General features: G+C 30.7%; 1 protein-coding gene across 2 annotated transcripts in view; it reads left to right on the top strand.

The window, feature by feature from the left end:
• The first annotated feature begins 3,889 nt into the window (after positions 1-3,889).
• Positions 3,890-22,371, top strand: part of Patr-1 (Protein associated with topo II related - 1) — a 64,704-nt gene continuing 46,222 nt past the window's right edge. The window contains exons 1-6 of one of the 2 annotated variants that reach the window (XM_085822826.1): positions 3,890-4,308; positions 11,896-11,995; positions 15,399-15,508; positions 17,518-17,610; positions 19,548-19,613; positions 19,727-19,828. In XM_085822826.1, coding sequence (XP_085678952.1) covers positions 4,258-4,308; positions 11,896-11,995; positions 15,399-15,508; positions 17,518-17,610; positions 19,548-19,613; positions 19,727-19,828 — 522 coding nt within the window. In that variant the 5' untranslated portion in view covers positions 3,890-4,257. The remainder of the gene's footprint in view (positions 4,309-11,895; positions 11,996-15,398; positions 15,509-17,517; positions 17,611-19,547; positions 19,614-19,726; positions 19,829-22,371) is intronic. The other variant, XM_035361462.2, reaches the window with a different exon arrangement.

A 22,371-nucleotide genomic window follows, 5' to 3' on the forward strand; every position in this document is an offset into this window, starting at 1 on the left:
GTCTGAGTGAGTAATGACAAGGAGGTTTCCTTGAGTAATGACGTCGCTTTGCTGCTCCGATTAAGAACTGGGTTTTACACGTGGCGCCATCTCATGAATAGAAGTTGAAGTATCTGTCGGAACGCCACATACTGATGCAAATTTTTCAACATATGGGTAGCCTCAGTAATACTTTATGTTATAACAGATAATGTATAATTTATTTCTTAAATACTTTATTCTAAAATATTCAATCTGTTTCTTGTTTTCAATTGTAAATCATTGACTTGACTAAAGCTTGCTTCTGCAAAATTGTAAGAGGGAATTCAATAATGTTGGTTTGGTAAACAATTTTTAATCTCTTTTGGCATATTTCTCTCGGAAGACTTTGAAGTTCCAAAACTCAACATACCTGTGTATATTGAACTAGTCTTTGAACACCTCTTTTACTGTAATAAACTCTTCTTCCATGTTAATTTGGACAGCATCATAAGATGATTATATATCGTAGTTCAGTGGCTATATGAGCCATTCTGATATTCAAATTCTTAATAATTTAGAAGAGCGAACATTAAGATATTTTAACGTAATATTTCTTTTATATTTATGTATATGGTTTCTTCCTAACTACATGATATAGCTTTATCTCAACAATTCATTTTCAATTTCATTTATAAATTTTGTGATCGATGAGATGTTGGTTATGCTGATCAATTGCAAGTGCATATTCTGCTGTCGATCCCCAATCGACTCTTTGAGCATCATTAGGACTCCTTGAGCTTTAAAATTCCAATGACCCCCAGGGATCAATTCCGACACCGTTGGAAACCTCTAATAGAGAGTTCTAGGCGAAGGCATCCCTCCTTTTAACTAGACAGACTTCGCTTGCTTTGGCGTAACCAAATAAACCAAACCAATTTAATTACACGTTTAAGTAAACTGCCGCTTATTTAAGAAAAAATAAATCAGAAACAGGAATAAAATGCATCTATTTAATGAAATATATGTAATATCACCTGACACTGCGTTTTGGGTTTGTTAAAATGAGTAAAGAACGCCTTAGGAAAATGGCGTCCCAGAACACTGAACCGACTTTGTAAAAGGAACCCAAGAAGAATGGGATAAAACTGTTGACATGACGATGAAGATTTATATTCGTGGAAAATTCGAGCTGGATCTATAGCCAAGAATGAAGGTATCAGACAGAAGCAAAATCGCAGCAAGAAATAGACCCTTTGCCTTTAAAAAAATAATTATCACAATAACTTCCATAAAACGCGAAAGAACATGATATAAATATAGGTTAACCAGGGGCGTAGCTAGAGTTTCCACCGCCCGCGGACAACTGAAGAATTTGCGCCCCTTTATGTGTGCCAAAAAATGGAAAATATTTCATTAGAAAATTTCGTAGCATCAATTTGGCGCGCCTTGGATGCTGCGCCCGTCTTGTCCCCTCTTGCCCCATCCTAGCTACACAACTGAGGTTAACCAATATAAATATAGGTTAGCTGCACAATTTCTGTGGCTTTCCCCTTGTAAAATTTGATTACGAGTTAGTTTCCGTTAAACAGGGACCCCCCCATTAGGTAGACAGCTTTACCATGTTTTGACGTAACTTACTATGATTAACATGGTACAACGAGTTGATGCAAAACTTGTATGACGGTCTGGAAGAATAACTAGTCGCAGAAATACCGAAGGACATTTGGAAAAGAATGTTTTTAGTTCCTGCAGTAAAAGGTTAAAGAGGTTAATAATATTGTTATAAAATGGAAATACGTATCATATTGAAAACAAAATATTTGAGTTACATTACATGGTTTTGATTTCACCCTCACCATCATCATATTCCCACAGCTGATCCTTTAGTTTCCTAAAAAATAAAATAAAACAAAGTCATTTGCAGTATACATGCTATTGGTGCATTTCGCGAGCAATTACATATTCCAGATTTTAGCATTTCGACTACTAGTGAATTTGATCTAGTGTGACTACTAGTGATCACAAGTCCTAACTAACTTGTTAGTGACTTAGGGTTACACGAGGATTTAAAAATAAAATCTTTCCAAGAGTGCTTAAACAGGTTAAAGGAAAACTTCTACGAGAAAGCTACGAAATTTAAACATCTATTACAGTTCAAAGTTCTTAATTATGAAGAGCTTCATGAGTACTTTTCAGTACGCCGTTTTATTACTCATAATCAGCGATGATAGTTTTCCAACTTAAAGCTAACCCGATGTGCATTGGAAATATTGTATATAGCCGTGAAATTTCATCATTTATACTTAATTACCTGCATTGTGCTTTGTAATTACCCTAATCTGCGTATGAAAGTGTATCTTAAATATTTACATTTTACTTGATTATAGCGAAATATAGTGAAATGCTTGAATTCTTTTAAGAGGAAAATCCATTCAGTTGAATTAAATGCTATATGAATCCCGACAGACTAATACAGACTCCATCTAAGTGGTTGCCATATAAGGCTACAAACCAGAAGATCATGAAATTGAATAGAATGGAAATCATGAAATTGAATATTTTCTTTCTTGGACTTTCCAGTCACATCATCATGAATTTGTACTATTTCATCAGCTGATTTTTTTAACTAGTACACCTGAATTGCTTGTGCTTCTATTTCCAAGCCTCCCTCTCCAAAGGTCTCATTTTGAAGAAACACTTACCTGAAATGCTGACTTAACATTGGTTAACGTTGCATGAAAGGTTACATATAGCTTCAATTATTAGTCCAAAAGGTGTTGTTCGAATGGGCTGTTAGTATACAAACGGAAATTTGCATCATACCCTATAAACAGCTACTAGTCTCGACCGTCATAAAAATTTTCAGATTATTGTCACCAAATATTATCGCACTGCATTATTTGAAACTGCCCGTATGTATGTTCCTCGCACTGTGAAAAACGATGGTACCTAGAGCCATCAGATTTTGAAACACGTAGTCATCCATCCGGACATGTGCATCTGGGAGCCCGAATTTTGAATTTCGAATTTTATATTTCAGATTTCATAAAACTTTAATGAATTTTTATTAAAAACTCAATGATTTGAAAGCAAGCGGTGACAACACTGTTTGCTTTCAGAACGAAAATAAAACACTTTTATCTGTAGCACGCCAGACTGTCTATCGGAAATGGTATATTTTATGATATTTTAAAAAATATATTTTATGATTTTGCTGTTGAATTGAATTTTACGTAAGAGCGAAGAACATAATACATAATAAATAAAGTTAACACAAGAAACATTAATGACAAAAAGATGAAAAAAAGTTTTGCAAGCCATTTTTCTAAGAAAATCCATGAACTAAGAAAAGTAGAGAAATGTATGTCAACACTTAGCACTGCATCATGAATTTCAAATAAATGATGAAAATATTTGTAACTTTGCTGTTGAATTATATACGGCGTAAATGCGAACAGAATGATACGCAATAATAAACGCAAATGGACAAAAAGAAATGGGTTAGCAGGAGTAAATATAACAGCAGATTGGTAGTCTGCAACCTCAGCGAACGCGTAAAAAAAAAGCTTAAAAAAATCTTTCTAGACGATCGCTAAAATCTGAGCTCCTTCTTTTTTTTCTTTTCTTTTTTCTTTTTATGGTTATTATTTTCGTACACTTGTATAAACCACTAAGCTATTTATTTACGGTACACTAGCCCAAACGTAGCCATAAATTATTATCTGCTTAAGTCAAGGTATCAAATGAGAAGATAGATTGCAAATGACTAAAACGTTGTTTTAAATTTTTTTAATTAATGTGAATTATCTCCGATTATGAAGTAAAACACGATTTTCTTATGAAATACAATAAATGAACTAAATATTGTAAAAACATTAATGGTGTTGGCAACACCTGGCATTATTTTTGTAGTATTTTTCATATGTTAAAGTTGGCAATGAATTTGGTGGTATTCCTTCAAAATCATGTGAATTTGTTTAGTTCTGTGCGCATTTTTGCACATTAGAGGGTTTATGCTTTAGGTATTATGAAGAGTGGTGTATAACATATACGGTGTTTTGTAAAGAATACGAATTTTTTTCATTTTAAGTAATTGGTTCTTGAGTATATGTGATTTGTTTTATTTTTGTGACTTAGGCCTAGTTGACCACGTAAAAGATAAAATATTGTGTCTCTTAGTGATATATAAGGTTAGATTTATTAGGTACTCCATGCTAATGAAGCTGCTTCAAAAAAACGCAACAGAGACATTTGCTGAAGTGTTTGACGTCGTGACCTAACCTTGACTGTTTCGCAATGGCTGATAACTTTTTTGGTTTCGATACGGAATTTCCATCAGGAACAAATGTGCGTATTGTTTATTATTATTTTCTTCCTGCCTATGTTGATTTTGGATGAAAGAATTATATTTTATTCACGTAAAAATGTGTTATTCGTAAAATTACATGATCTGTTACTCTACTAACTATGTAACTTTCCTTCATGCTTTGTTTTTAATAAAAGTTTCGTTAATTTTTTTTATATTTGTAAAAAAGCAGTGCCTTTACAATGTTGTACGAATTTGATTTAAATATTTGTTAAACAAAGTAAATATATTTTAAATTTGTTTATTTATTTCGTAAACGTTACATTTGTTTATTATTTTGTAAGATATTGAATAATTAAGTGGATACATAAAATAGTAATTTTTTGATGAAAGATATCAGTAACTGAAAAAAAAACATTTATTTCTAAAATAAAGTACCTGCGCCGATCTTGGCGTCAAAAATAATCTATGTAATTCGTGATGGAGAATTAATGAAAAAAATATTGTATTCATGTTGTGCAATTTGACCGTCGTATTAGGAGCTCTTGCCATATCATTCAATAACTTTAATAAAATCAGTTCATTTTAAGCTCACATTTTGGGCATTAATAATAATTATCCACATTTATATTGGTATGAAGATGAGAACTCAATATTAACAGGCAATTTTAAAAGATGGTTTCATTTATATTTTAAAAAATCAAATTTTATTCAATATTAGAAATATATTAAATTCCTTATAATTTAAAATTTTTTAATATTGGAAGTAATTTATTATCCCAGCTGTTATGTCCCGAATTGCACTGAATTTACTATCTACTAGAAATCTTAAAATGTAGTAAAAATGTGGTATTGTAATTTATGGTTCTCATTGCTTCTAAAATATTACATATCCATTTTAGGAAGATTAAGAGTGTGTTGGTCAATGTATGATTAGCATTTGAGAGTAATAAAAAATTGTCCCTTAAATTTTTTTTAACATTTTGGTAAACTTTAGATATACTATTGATGATTTCATTGTCAAGTATGAGACTTTTCATGTTTAATTTATTGAAGATTTTTCAGTAGTATGCTAAAGGTGATAGGAAGGTTAAAAATTAAATAAAAGTCCAGTTTTATTTGCATAAAATATTGCAAGCACTATATTGTTGCAATGGTTGTATGATATTATTCAAGTATCGCAATGGTTATCTTGTATGGAAAATTAATATGATAAACAACTTCAAATGTTATTGGATTTAAAGATTGTAATTTGAGCAAATTATATTGAGTCAAACTGCATGCCTCCGAGATCAATTATGCATATTTAATTGTTGGATTTTAACTGTGTTAATTCATCAAACTAGCAGCTGTAAAACTCTTATCAGACTTACTGACATAGAATCAATAATAAATTTTTGCGAGAAACACGGAAGTACAAAGAAAGACCATTCAGAAGTTTATTTGGAACCACTCTGATATGCGCCCTCAAGTCGCCAAATTTCTTGCCAAATATTTTTGGCGAGAAACTTCACACTGCCATATTACTATCTAAATTTTTTGTCTACATTTCGAACTTTTAGCCTAAAATGTCTCCAAAAACTACGTTTTCAACGTACAATTTAGCTAAAAATCTGAAACAAAAACAAAAAATTTAGTTAGCAAAAACGTAAAGTTTCTAACCAAAAATATTTGACAAGAATCCATGTACACAGCGACATGTTTTAACTTAAAAAAACATCTACGAATGGCACAATGTAGGCAACGAACGAATCTACGAACTACGCACACCTTGCTTAAATAAATTAACATAACAACAATAAATTTCAAAGAATACCATGTACACAGCATCCTGTTTAAACTTTAAAAAAATTCTATGAATTGCACAATTTAGGCAAGGAAGGAATCTACGATCTACGCGCTCCTCGCTTTAATAAAATAACATAACAACAATAAATTTCAAATAATACCATGTACACAGCATTCTGTTTCAACTTTAAAAAACGTCTACGAATTGCACAGTCTAGACACTAAACAATAAAATAAACTAAAATAAATTTCAAACATTTTAAAAAACAACAATAATGACAGAAATTCATACTAAAGAACCAATGAACATAACATTCTACAAAATAAGAACAAGGATAAAATAAAATGCACATACCATGAATTAATGCGTTTTCGAATAGCAGAAATATAAATTACATACCGCCTTTAACATGCCGCCACGTAATCACTATCGTATTTACGTGACAGCCAGACACACTATCCAGAAAATTTATACTATGGTTCACAAATAAATAAAATCACAAGGTTGATCTTTACATTACGGTAACTTGGCGAAAATTTGGCGACCAACTCCCCTACAGCAACCCTCTATTTTTTTTTCCCCGCCGCCATTTTGTCTTCACGAAGTAAAGACATGTTTCTTTTCTTCTTATCTACTGAACACTTCTTCCAACAATCTACTAGCCGAATTACACTTATGCTAGAAATTTTATCAAACAAAACTGCTTAATCATGACAAATATTCACTGCAAAATTCGGAAAAAGTGCACAATACCATACACCTTACGCGTTTTTCAAAATAACACATACACATAAACCATGTACACGCCGACTTATTTTTACTTAAAAAAAAATCCCAGAATTGCACAAAAATGGCATTGCGCACACTCTTCACTATATCCATGTACACTGCTTTTATCTCATAAATTAAAAAAATTTCACGAAAATACATGACAATTTTCTCAATCTTTAAACCCGGTAAAAAGAACATATATGAAATTACATGATCGCGAAAAAGTATTTAGCCTTTACAAATATGAACATTTCCACATATAAAATAAATAAAATATCCAAAAACTTTTACCTCTAAATCATCTATTACATTATACACGTCACCAACGAATTCATACATGAAGCATTACAAATATTTATTATCAAATATTTAAATTATTTCCCTGCACATTTATTTCAACTTAAACATACACCAAATTCCTACAAGTATAAAATTCACAAAATAACTATCATTTCATTAAAATATAATTAAATTCAAAAACACCACTTAAAATATACATGAGCACATACATTCAATTAATAAAAATTACCTTACAATCCTAATTACTTTAAACTAAATCATTGCTAATAACAATTTTCCCAATAATACCAAATTCCTTTCCACCTTACATTTCCAACAATGCATAAAAATAATTAAAAATGCTAACTTACCTAATCTCCTTCAGAATCTTCATTACGTGGCGGATACACTTTTCTTCATTCTCTTTCAGAATCTTTAAAATCATACTTATCTTTCAAAACAAGATACCACGTAAAATAAATAACATAATAAAACATGTTTATTTCTCTCTCACACAACCTTAAAAAACACTTCTTACTATCCTTTTCAATACCACTAAATACCCATTTCGAATTCACTTTACTTACGGCCATGGGATCCAAAAATTCACAAACACTATTTCACACAACACAGAATAAAGCCAAATACAAAATTCCCAGATTTTTCCCCATTAAAGAACAGTGATTCGTCCATTAAAATCACATGACATATCCCATGATCTCTTCCGATTAAAGAACCGTAATTCGTCCATTAACATCACGACATATCCCATGATCTCTCATTTCCCCCACACAAAATAATGCGTAATCGGAACTCAGTACTGCTCACATTATTACCAAAGTCCCAGGTAGTAACCTTTATCGCCTCCAAAATGTCGCCAAACTACCAGTTACCGTAATGTAAAGATCAACCAAATTATTACTTCTATCATGCACTGCCATTAAAAATAATGGCTAATCTTTGGAATATGGTAACAGGTAGTTTGGCGACATTTTGGTAAGGCGATAAAGGTTACTAGCTAGAACTTTAGCAGTGTACATGGAAGTAGTCAAGAGTGTGCGCAATGCCATTTTTGTGCAATTCTGGGATTTTTTTTAGTGAAAATAGGTTGACGTGTACATGGATGATACTGTGTATGTGCAATTCGTAAAGACGCGGCAAGCAGTGGGCGATTCTGCACTTTGTCTCAATTTCGCACCAAATCTTCGTCATGATTAAGCACTTTTGTTCCATAAAAGTTCTAGCATAAGCGTAATTCGGCTAGCAGATTGTTGGAAATGTTGAGTAAAAAAAAAAAAAAAAAAAAAAATGCCTTTGTGAAAACAAAATGGCATCCAAACAAAAATTAGCAGGATGCTGTAGCAGGGTTGGTCGCCAAATTTTCGCCAAAAAATCGCCAAGTTACCATAATCCAAAGATTAACCAAAATAATCTCCCAGACCCTCTTTCCACACTTCCAAATACCCACTACCCATCAACAGGATAGCCACAATGATATTTCCTTTTGCCGAACTTCAATTCAACAACTACCATTTTATCTTTCCCTCCCATCTTCTCAGACACAGAGGCGAATCAACGAGCTCCAGCGAAAGATTTTTCAACGCCAACGGGGTTACCATAGAACACGCAATCGTGCCTAAAACCAGCGTAGAACACATATCGCCACATTTGGTGAAATTAGGGCTTATATCAGAGTTGTACCATTTATTTATACTAAAGAAGATTTTTTTTCTCCTCTTGAGTTGCCCCAACACAGTTTTTTTCTTTGAATCAAAAAGTACTGCAACTCATTCATGAAACAAACTACTAAACGCAACTGTTGCCCAAAAGATGCGGTTAAGAATCTGTTGTAACGATTGTTGGAAGAAAAGCATTTCTCAGAAAAATTTCTTATATGTTAGATTTTATAGTGTTTCTTTGATCTTAAGAGGTACTATAAGCAGAGCTTCATTGCTAGGCAACCAGACTTTACTGAATTACAAAAACTGGTTTGAGTATTTTATCTCAAAGTTATAGCTTTATGCTAGCTTGGTATAAGAACTGGCAGTGAATCAATTGTTTATGGTAACTTGTCAAAAATTTGGCAAAATCAGTTATTCCAACCAAGTTTATTACCACAAATGTTTTTAACATCATTTTAAAAATTTTTTATTTTCAAATGAATTACATTTCCTTTGAATTGAATTCTGCAAAGATGGAGATAGGTGCATTTTATAGCAGAATCATGTGGAATTGCGATATGATTGTGTTATGATATACAGAAAAATAAAGAAAAAGTGTTAAAATTTTATAGCAGTGATTCTAACACCGGAATCCGAAACCGGAAATCTTTGCATGAGGCGAAATCGGCAAACCTTGATGCTGTGTATATATAATACAATGAATAATATAGTCAATTTATGTATGTAATAATTTAACACATATAATAAGTTATTGCAATAATGTATATAATTATTTAATTAAATGTATCCAATACATCTTATTTATTTTGCACTTTTAGTCTGAATATTATGGTTTATCTTTTCTGTCCTGAAATACGCAATGAATTGGAAGTTGATCTGTCAGCACTATCCTTATCTTCAGGGCAGATGTTTTTATTTTATTTGGCTTATAATTCCTTACTAAATGTAGTATTTCATCTCGATGTACTCCGTCTTTGATATGATTTAAATCAAATTCCTCGCCATTATAATTCGCTTCCGATAGTGAAGAAAGTGACACAGAGGTTATTGAAAATGAAAAAATTTCGATTAACAAATTATTCGGTATTCTCGACACAGCAATTATAGGATTTGAACAGCGGAACTTTGTAACTGAAGAAGAAATTATGTCTGTTTATAGAATTAAAGAGAAAGTATTATCACATAAAACGAAGCAATTTAAACAACTTACATTGAAAGAAATGTTTAATAAAGTAAACAAATAAATATTAAGCGTTTTTTTTTTTTTTTTTTTTTTGTAAATTTTTGCCATTTTGTTATTGGTGACAATTTTCAAAATCTCACCAAGGCCATACCATATACTAGGATTTTATTCAAAAGAGCATGTGCGAAAGTGGCAACACTGCTTATTCAAACTTGCAGTTATGTGCATAGTCGTCATTGTTTGGCGACTTCCGAAAATTTACCAACAAACAAGGTGGTTGTGACAATACCTAAGTACAAACGAAATTATTCAACTAAAATTTGGAGTATTTAGTATATTAATATATTTTACATCACAACTACATATGTATATGTAATAATAAAATTCCATAGTCAAGAATACACTTAAAATTCTAACTGTATGTTCTTTTCATTTTTAATGGCGACGGTCTCTTATGTGAAAGTACGTGTAATTAAATCCACAGCCCCGTAGTCAAGTTGTTTTTCCCGTCTTTTCTACACGTACAGTTATAGAATGTTCTGGAGATATTTCAAGTGAACTGGAATGGCTGACGTCATTTCTTTGAAGCTCCGCCTCTCCAGAGGCTATAAAAGGATTCGCAAAGGAATATTGTGTGTCTTTTGTTTAATGTAACGATGCAGTAAACTTCATACAAAAAGTTATTAGTAATTCTTTTTTGTTTACTCTGGAAATATGATTTTGTAACTGCTATTTCTCCTGACCAATAATAAATGGATCCTGTTTTTTAAACTTATCGTCTGATAATTTAAGCTACGACTACATCTATATTTCTTCACCAATCTATTTATTCCGGACAAAAGCTGGTACATCATATATATATATATATATATATATATATATATATATATATATATATATACACACTATGTGCACACTTGGGTTGCCACATAAATATTTTTTGGCGACATAATGCTTTTTTGCAATTTTTTTGGGAGGGTGTGGATAGTTGAAAATGCTTAATTTGCTGAGCAAAGAACTAGGAAGATCAAACTTTTTAAAATAAAAATTGCAGTGCTGTGATTAATCTCCCAGTTCACCTGCAAAGTTGCCAGTTGTTGGCAGTTATTTTTTGCCAGCAAAACTGCATCAAATTAACAAATTTAAAATTCAAGAAACATTTAGTATTACGAAACTCCGAAAATTACATAAAAGCAATATCTATAATAAAACACTGAAAATTACATAAAGCAGTAACCAATAAACTGAATTAAAAATAAGCATCCTTTTTTCCCCTGTCCTTTCCATATACACATTGACCTGTTAACTAAGCATCAGAGAATTGTGTGAATTTAGAAAAAAGTTTATTAACACCAAGGGGAAAAAAAAAAAAAAAAAAAAAAAAAATATCAGAGACTAGCACAAATTTGAAAAAAGCTATTATTGCAATCACCTAAGAATACTTGATAAGCAACAGCCACAAAGATGATTGTCAGATTTCAAAATACAAATTCCGTGTTGGTGTAATGCACGCAACCAATCATGGTTTGCCCACTTTGGCAACATAGTGATTCTTCTGAGAGTTAAGTGCATAAACAGAGAGTACCAAAACTGCTTGCTTCCCCCCTCCCCCATTTTGAACATTCAGAATTCGTCCAGAATTAATGCAAGAGCCAGAACATCTGGGAAGCAATATAATTGATGACCAGTAATATTTACTATTTGTTAAGTACTTGTGCTACAGATTGGTGTTATTACATCTCAAAAGATCATAACTATGGCTAATAATTATTAGAGGATTACGAGTTTTCTGAAATCCAAAAAAATATTTTGATGCTCAACTGAAACAGATGTCTGTTTTCTCAGTCTTTACATTTTTTTTCAGCATGGTTGCTTTAAATTTATGTTATAGTCCATTGACTGAATCTTAATTATCAACTTTCAGGTACTTGGGAGACAAGTAGTTCAAGATGTATTGCTTACTGGGGATGTTGAGGAAGAATATGATGCATTAAATGATGAAACATTTGGCCAGGCTGCAAATGGTATGTATTGTTTTAAATTTATTTTTCTGGTGAAATTGTGTATTTTTGGTGTTTGTAGTTTTTGTCAAATATTGACATTTTAATTGTGTATTTTGTAGCTTATATGTCTAAATCATTATAAAAAACAAAAATGATATTTAAAGCTCTTTATCCCAGTAACCACATTTCACAATTGTTATCCTCTGCATGTGGCTAGTGGTAACTGTTGCAAGACTTTTGGCTAAAAATGCATAAGTAATACAGTAGTTTTTTTAAATGAATTATTATAATGAATATGTATAATTAAAGAAGTTTATGATGAATCTGGAAGGGTTGAAGAAAAGTAAAAGAATGGGCATTATGTTGATGTACTAGGTTTGCCATGTTCTTAACACTTTGCCGACCGCTAGCGGTTCATCAGCATACACACGTCCGACCGGCCGCAAATTCTTCATGTTCTGAATAACTGTCAGGACAATCTGATAAATCGTCTAAATAAAATTCTCCATACCATTTTTTCACTCATCGTGAATGGTAATTTTGGAAAAAAAAAAAAAAAAAAGTGAAAATGTGGGAGTTTACGAAGCAACGCACTTAATGCAAGTGAGCAATGTACCTCAACACTAAGAATAAAATGCAGATGATGTAGCAAATCGAAATTGTTTATCGCCATGGCTACCGATTGCTAGGCTCTTTTTAGATAGCCCTTAGAAAAAAAGCGATTAATAGGCTATTGGTCGATAGGCGTTGGAAAAAAAAAAAAGGCGATTAATAGGCTATCGGTCGGCAGGCGTTGCCTAAAAAAAGTGTTTAATAGCCGATCGGTCGTTAGACATTGGTGATGAAAAGCCGATTAATAGGCTATCGGTCGGTAGGCGTTGGCGATAAAAAGCCGATTAATAGGATATCGTTTGGTAATGTGTTAAGATGTAGGTTCTGTGATATAAGCATTTGCCTAGACATGTATTTTATTGATTTATCTTTGAAAATTTAAAATGTACGATACAAAAATGGAATAATTTTTATTATATTTTACATTATCTGTATTTCTGTTATTTGTTTTTTAGTTGTAAGTGCGGTTGAAAAAAGAATAAGTATTTCAATAATAAAAATGACTAAGTTGATGCAAATTAATTAATAAAATTGTCTTATGTGAGAAATGTTACTTTTTAAAATGTAAAATATGCTGTCAGCAGCAATAGACTGTCCCTTCTAGCTATGTAACTTGGTATCTCTATTCTCTTAGAATTGATACAGTACAAAGTCTGAAATTCGGATTCTGCGCAACTTTGCCGATCCCGGATTTGGGTTTTTTTTTTTCGGATATTAGATCATCAATTTAAATCTAGTACAATGGGATGTAGTACGATTGCAAAATTAAAAATATGAAATTGTGATTTATGAAATAATGAAGTATTTATGATCTAAAGGGTATCAAAATGTCCGAAAAAATTAATATTTACATGTTTACTTTATTAAACATTTCCTTCTGTGTAAGTTGTTTAAGTATCTTTGTTTTTTGTGCTAATACTTTCTCTTTAATTCAATAGACACATATAATTTTTTGGTACTTTTCCGTTTTGCCGGCGCAAACGATAAAGTCGCCAATAATGGTACAACTGATGCCAAACAGAATATCTTCGCTGGTAACCTTTTACGCTTCATTTTCAAAACAACTTGCAGCCATTTCTTATCAGATTGATTGTTTCTTTCAATACTGGCATACAATTACATAGAATTTTTTACCTAGATAATTAAATTTTATGCCCTAAGACCGTTCGTGGTAATTAAGTCGATTAAGATGCAATCACACCGCTCACCTGAAGGCAAAAATATATAAAGGCAAAATGAAGGGTTAATTCATCAATTCTAATGAGAATGCACTAGCGAAGTAAAGCAATGCGGTTTTACATAATTTCTGAGTAAGCTATTTTTACGAATTGAAATAATTCTTGCATTTAAACTTGTATTCCAAATTAAGATTTAACTTGAAATTAATGTAAATAATTACTGAGAGAATTAGTTTTTTATAGTGTAGCTTACGTAAGATGAGATCACTTGGGGTCATGTGATACGAAGTAGCGAATCAGGATGTTGAACCATGAAAGCATAGTAAATTTTAAATTAATGTCTTTTTACAAATTTATTGTCTTTATTTACTGCCTTTTTACAAACCATATTAAAATGTTTGTCTTCAAAATAAAAAAATTCTTAGAACTAACATTTGTTAATATTTTTATGTGTATACTGTATGCTGATGCCAACAAAGTCTGCTTGGCGAGATTTACGCCGGCGAAACGGAAAGGTACAATTTTTTTGTTCAGTTATAAAGTTCCGTTGTTCAAGTCCTGTAATTCCTGGGTCGAGAATTCCGACTAACTTGTCAATTGAAATTTTTTCATTTTCATTAACCTCTCTGTCACTTTCTTCACTATCGGTAGTGATATTTTCTGGATCTAGAATCATACTACAGATTTCGTTATCCATTAATTGACTGATGATTGAGACATTGTCATCACAATGAAAAACTTTCATTAACTGCTCTTCATCCCTAAATTCTGCAGCTCAGTGCGGCTATGCGAGCTCTTCTGCCGGTTCTGGCTTTATGTGAATAACAAATCAGTTAGTCTTAATTCAATAAAAAAGATTACCGAACTCTTAGTTACAGAAATTAGTCAACAGAAAAGATTTTACCATACTCTTAGTTATTCAATTACTAATATAAAAAAAATTGTTTAGGCATTGCTGCAGGATTCATTACTCAAATTATCATGTGTTGATAAACATGCAGTGAGAAAAGGAAAATATAATAGATAATGACTCATCAGGTTGGCATCAAGAATATAAAATATTAGTTGGTGTAAAATGAACAATATTTCTATGTAGAAAGTTTCGGTTTGAGATGTATGCCAAGCAGATAAGCAGCTATGGAGTCAAATTATTGATTGCCCAAATTCATGCTAAAATGATTATTTCTTCAATAATGATGTATTTTATTTAGCTCCGAAGTGAGATAATAATCAGGACTCTGCATGTTTTATTGTAAGGGGGGAATCAAATACGCATGCGTAAAGCATACCCCTCAAAAAAAAAAAAAAAAAAAAAGGTTGGTGGTGGCTTTGAGGTCCAGATTTTAGATCATTCTGGATATTGGAATGTCCGGATCTGGGACTTTGTACTGTATCTAGAATGTGTGTGTTATTTGTGGCCTTTTGTGAGTCAATTTTGGTTATAATTGCGTATGCGTGTCATGACTGATTTTCACGAGTTATTGCAAACAATACCATAATCATTATTATATGTTTAGAATAATAAATTTTAATATATATTTATTTAATTTAGCTATCCAGTTTTATTCATAGTGTTAATTTCGTATGGTTTTATGTTCAGAAAAGTAAACTTTTGTAAATATGTTTTTTTGCAGATGACTGGGAAGAAGCTCATGAAAAGTTATCTGAATTAATAAAAAAGAATAAATTAGTACCACATTCAGTTTTTAATGACACTCTTCTTGAAAATGATGAAAGTCAAGATGTGAGTATTTAAATATATATTTTTGTTTATATTTCTTGGATGGGTATCTTATCTCTGAAACAATGAAAGGTGGTGGGGTGGAAACAATGAGCCTCGCTGATGGTGCAACTCCATGTTGTTAATGGACTGGTTACATTTCAGTAGGTTGCATATTACTTATTGTATGTAAAACTAAAATTACTATAAAACTGTGATAAACTCTATTAACAATGCTATAATGACCATCAACAATTAATATTGAAGGAATAGAAACAATTACTTGAAAGTATTGTCCTTGTTATATGAGGATCTTGTTAGTAACAAGAGTCTCTAGTTGAAGAGTTTAAGCGTGCTCTGATATCTTGCTCTGTCTGAAGACTAAATTAGTCATGCCCTCTTAATTTTTCAGTTTTATTTTTAAGTTGTCTGATTCATTATAATCCAAGCTGATATAAGAGGATCTTAAGAGTCTTTGATTCTTCTTGGTTCTTCGTCTACTGGCATTGGAGAGACCTTGATGATAGACACAGTGCAGATTGCTAAAATCTTTTACTAGTTATGACTCTTGTAATGTCAATTGGAGGAATTGCTGAATAATTTATTGCTCTTGCAGTGCCAGAGTATGTCCTCTCAAACCTCATAACAGCTCAACTATTTGATTTGATTTGTGGGGGATCTCGCATGTGAATTTCTTATTTTTGTGCGATCCACTGCAGTATTATAGAATTCTATCCAACAGTACTTCTAAACTGCAGTCATCTAGATCACTTATTCTTCTTTCTAATGTAAGTAAAATTAATCACATTATTAATTTATAACATATGTTTAGTGGATTTTTTGGGAGAGGGGTTACTTTCTGGTTAACAGGTCACAAGTCAGAAATTACATGTGAAAATGCCAGATGTCTGAACTGTTTATTTCACTTCTTGTGTGAAACTATCGCTGTAAATACGTAGGAAGAATGTACATCAGACCAGTAATGCTTTCCTCTGAGATGTTTAGATGCATTTTTGTTGAAGTATTGATCTTTTTAAAGTATGGATTTTAGGATTTAATAACTGCTAAGTGACCAAACTGCTATTCATGATAAAAATCTTTCAAGATAAAGTACATCCATATTAAAAGATTTAATTTGTAAAGCCAAAAGTGAAGGAATATTCATGCATTCTTTTGCTAACAGCTATTCAGTTTATTTATTTTTAGCATCAAGAGTTTACTTTCATGGTTGGATTTCTTTCTTCCAGAGCAGGATAAGAAGTGAGCATTGATGCATCCATGGTGCTGCTAAATGGGATACATTTTATTAACAGTTCATATTATATGAAAATGTTTTATTATTTCTGTAGTAAAGTACAAAGTAATTAAATGATTCGCTTATTATTAAGTACGGGACTGTAAATATCATCAAAATATTTCTCTCTTTTTGCTCTGAATATCTTTGTGGTTTTCTAATGTTTTTTCTTTCTGGTTTCACAACTAATTCCCATATTTTTCATTTTGCCATTTTCTGCCCTACATTACCTACTTATCACTTTCTGTGGCATTTTGCAGATTTCCTACTATATGCTACTTTTAAAATTTTGTGGAATTAAAATTTTATTCTGAATTTTCCTCATCAGATACAGGACTTTCCTCCTTTTGTACAAAATTACTTTTCCAGCGTATTTGTTTTTACCAATAAAGTCAAACATCTTTTTCTCATATTTAATGTTTCTAGTCTTACAGTATTTTTCATTGTTTTTATGGGACCTAAAATGACTATCTCTTCCTTCTGTGTAGTTATATATATCTGTATGTGTCCCATCTTTCCTCTTAACTGCTTTAACTTGCTAAATAAAATAAGACATGTGAAAAGTAAAAGTTCCTCACGTATATTGTAAAAAATTACTATTTGAGATATCTCTTTTCCCCAAAACAAAATGTAGCTTCTGTCAGTATATTGTTTTTTTAATCTTGTGTTTATTTCATATAATTGAGAATTGTAACTATGTATGAATTTTTTAATTAGTGTATAATTTTGCTTTTTTCAGGAAATTGTTTCAAAAAGCATATCTCAGTTGGGCTTGGAAGATGACTTAGATGATCCTGCTATCATGACAGTTGCTCGGAATTGCCATTTATCGGTAAAATTAAAATTACAATATTTCAGTGAAAAAAATCCGTAATCTTAACAATGTGCATGTTTAAACAATAGAGTTAATTTCTGAATGCTTGATTTGGGTTAGTGGTTACATATGTTGATTACAGTTCAATGTAAATAAATGATATTATTTAAAATTTTTATTTAAAAAATTCTATATACATATCCTGTTTTTCTTGGAATGCTTAATATATGATTAAACAGCATATAAATCTTTTCTTAATAAAGGAAATGAACTGTTTTTTTAACGAACGATTAGGTATACAATATACAAACAGACCTTGTCTGTTAGACATTTATTGCTTTGGAATGATAAAAGAATATAAATTTAATTGGTTGTGTTTTAACTGAGCACTTAAATGTAAAAGTTTATTAACTAGCAGTTGACTTTTTAATTTAGTAAGTTTTATTATTAGTTAGTGAATCTCAAGCAGATTTAAGACGATAGTTACTTGATATTTTTAGGGATGAGGATTTTTCATTCAATCAATAACCTTTTTCTCTCTCTCATCACGTAATTTATATAATGATCTCTTCTTCATGTGGATACCAGTGAAAAAAATCAAATTTTCATCTAATATTTTGTTTACTTTTTTTGGACTATTTGGCGATATAATTGTTAAATAAGATATACTGTGAAACCTCTTAGTGTGAACAAATCAGTCCATAAATAAATTATCTGAAAAAAAAAAAAAAAAAACTAGAATGATTTAAAGTGTCTCCAGTTGTGAGCATTCAAACCGGCAGCAAATCATTTACATTCTATATCAGAGGTTTTTTTGAGGTAACCTTTGATAACAGAATTAACATTCAGTGACTGACTTATAGAAACATGATTTTAATATTTTCCAGTACTTAACTGTCAACAAAGATTATGTATTTAGCAAGATGGAATTATGGTCACAGATTTTGAGGGGTTTTATGCTAAAGATTTTTTTTTTTTTTTTTTTTTTTTTTTTTTGCCGTCTATGATATTGGGTTTCTAGGGAAAACTCCATGGGTTTGAAAGCTAACACTGAAAACATTGAAAAGTTAAAGGGCCACAAAAAATTAATTCAACTAGAAATAGCTGCAACATCTTCAGCAGCAGCAACAAAAGTCATATGTGGAAGTGTTTTCAGATGAAGAGAAGAAGAGAGATCAATGTAATTCTTTGATCTGTGAAATTCAAGCAAAATGGGGTAAGGTGCTAAGTCGTCTTGATAAAGGAAACTACAGAAAATCATTTTCAATGATAATGCAATGTTTCACTTTAGAAACATTTTTAAAAATAGACGACAAGTCGTGTTGGATAAATTTTCAATTTAGTGAATCTCAAGCAGATTTAAGACGATAGTTACTTGATATTTTTAGGGATGAGGATTTTTCATTCAATCAATAACCTTTTTCTCTCTCTCATCACGTAATTTATATAATGATCTCTTCTTCATGTGGATACCAGTGAAAAAAATCAAATTTTCATCTAATATTTTGTTTACTTTTTTTGTCTTGTATTTTCATGTTATGAATGTGTGTACAATGTGCTCTTGTCAATTCTAAATTTATATATTTTAAATAATCCCAGACCACGATGAATCATTTGTGGTTCAAGAACGAATTAATCCATTTACCTTAATTCCTTTTGGGAAAAGTAGTTTATGTTTACTAACATTTTGGATGCCTTCAGGTATGAATTAAATTCATGAACTGTGGCTTCATTGTATTTATTTGAAATTCGGATATTTTTGTTTATGAGGTTATTTATAATTAAAACAAATGACTTTTTAAAATTGACTAATATGTAATTGCAAATTTAGAGGAACAGTTGCTTATTATTGTTTGTGCAGAATTTTCAGCTACTTTTATTAATTTATTATAAAAATAATTCATGTATCTAAAATGTAACAAAATATATTTATTTATTTATTTTTTTCTTTGTAGTCCCGTCTAGGCTCAGTTTTTGGTCCTTCTCCTCCTCCCCCTGCTATTTTAGAGACAGAAATTTGTGTAAGTAAATTTTACCTTTGTAAACAAATAAAATAATACATTGCTGTTTATAAATATATATCTGTTGCATAAATCTGAGAGTTATTGCTTTATGAAAACAAATTTTTTTTTAGGGCTCTCCGAAAACTCGTTCTATATGGAGCACAACACCTAAAGATAGTGGAATTTCATCAATTTTGCAGTCACTTAGTAGTTCTAGTAGCCTTTCTCATTTGGTATGTATTTTTAATTTTTTAATTAAATAGACAATTGACATGTGTAAAAAATTAATATTAGTGTTTTCTTTCTAGCCCTAATTTGTATTTAATTTGAAGAATATTTTTGGTTTCAGACATGATCAAATTTTTCTAAATTTAAGAAGTAGTTCTTGGTTATTTTATTAAATGAAGAATTAAAATAGAATGACCTACTTTAAAAATTTATTAGCAATGCCTACTTTGAAATCAAGAACTCTATTGTAAGAGACAAGAACAACACATTTCCAAGCTACCACTGTCAGTTAATTGGGGATGATTAAGTGGATCTTATCTAAAAAATTTTAAGTTTGTTTATTGCTGAACAAAGAAAAATTACTGTCACAAACCATGAACATATTAGCAAGTTTTCTAGAGAAAATACAGAAAGTAAAGGAAAAATGGATGGAGTTTTAAATATTGTTTCCAAGGTTATACACAAAATGAAGAAAAAAGCTATATCTTTTGAAATTCTAAATTCACAAATAGGTCCAGCCAATAGAAGCTGTCTCTCAGAAGTAAATAATGCTTATTTTCTATGCACAGATTTCAAATATGCTTTGAAGGTTTTTACAATTACTCACAGTCTTCTAGCAACTTTGCAAATGCTACTCTAGTATGTGCTGTATGTGTAGAAGAGATACACGCCAATGTCAAAAATAGAAATTAAGCAAAAACAGCTTAGACTCGTGTAAATTTTATACAAGTCTCAACTTTGTGTCGGTATTGAAGTATAAATTATATATATGTAATTATATTAATGTTTAGATTAATAGAAATACTTATATTTCTGTTAGCAAGCTCTTTATATATTTTGCTTCTGTTTTTTATTTTCTTTTTGAAGATTCTAATTAGTTGCAGTCATAAATCATAAAGCAAATCCGAATTGTTTGAATGCGTTCATTATCATTACAATATCATTTAATTAATTGACACTACCAATGTGAAAAAAATCCATGAGAATTTACTTGTTTCTCTAATGTCATTTATAATTTTGTTTCTTCATTTATAACAATATTAATTTTCCCATTATTTACAGTGTGTTTTTGATTTAGACATTGATTTAATTTATGTAACCAAATGAGCCTGTTCTCAAGCTTAAACTGTTTAAAATAGAAATAAATTATTGCTAGTATTTTCCTGTTAATTTTAATATGGGTTATTTTCCTGTTTCTGTTTTTAAATTGTCGTAATAATCCCAATTCTGAGTAGCCATGGATATTAACCCCCCACCTTAGTATTAACCCAGTTAGTCAGGGTTTGACTATAAGTGGTTATTGGCCATCAGTATCAGTTAAAATCCGTTTAAATGGAAGTGTTTTGTCTTTATTCCTGTGTTTTTAAACTCGCATAAATAAGAATAAAATACTATTTTTGTTTTCATTTTCTTTCTTAATGGAAAATATGAAATATGTGTTGTCGCATAGTAAAGTAAAAAAAAAAAAAAAAAGTGCTTTCGTTATTTTTTAAATGTATGCCAAAATGCCATTCAACATTGCTTTATCTTGCCATCCAATATGAATAAGAAATATCGATTTAAGAAGTGTCTTTGTTGCCAATCTTTGAGAACATATATATTATTAAATTTTTCTCATAAAATGGACATATCACAATTGTCATTATGCTAGCTTTGTATGAGACAATAAATGCTGTGCCTTATTATTATGTTTATTTTTTATTCAGTATTTTGTTTGTTAATGTTTTGAGCGATTTTGCATGTTTAGGGTTATTTAATTTTTTTATTTCTCAAAATTGTGGATATTGCCCGTTTCATGAGAAATTTTGTCTGCCTGCCACTGACATTGATGGTTATTCAAGAGAAAAATTATGGAACTGAAAACATGCTGTTATTTAAGGGCTATTATGAGGTTTTTGTTTAATGTTTTTACTAATATTTTGAAGGCATAGTTATTTTAAGTACTCACAAGTTCTAACCATACTATTGATTGCTTCAGCTTCATATAAAGTACTTATTATTTCATTTATGTGATTATCGATCATACATAGTTTAAATTATTTTAAAACTATACAATTTTTCGTATTTGGAAATTTTTTTGTTACAATTTTTGGTAATTAAAAATTTTTTTAATTTGGAAAAGTAATTATTCTTGAATTTTCGATATTTCTTTGGTGTAGCAGCCTCTGAGATTGAATCAGTAATCAACCAAGATATATTGCTAAAATCTGGCTGCTTGTTCTTATACCTTGCCATGTAACACAGTGTTAATATATGTAATCATATATTAGCACTGTGTTACATTCTTGCTTTTGCCGCTTGTTCTCGTGTTATTAATTTTTTATCAGGTTTTCAAATTTGCATTGTTTATTTAAAATTATATTCATTCTTTTTTTTTGGTGACAATGATGTTAGCAATCTTTAATTTACCTACCAATAAGGTGGGTGCCATATAATTTTTTAAGAAAGAGGTCTGAGAAACGAATATGCAAAAAAGGCCACAACGTGAAATGATGAAACTATTTGTAGGTACAGCATTAAAATTGGAAAAGAAGGGCCTCAATTTTGA

The sequence above is a fragment of the Stegodyphus dumicola genome, chromosome 8 (assembly GCF_044657685.1).
Source record: "Stegodyphus dumicola isolate Sdum_Otavi_A_Nest chromosome 8, ASM4465768v1".
NCBI lineage: Eukaryota > Metazoa > Arthropoda > Arachnida > Araneae > Eresidae > Stegodyphus > Stegodyphus dumicola.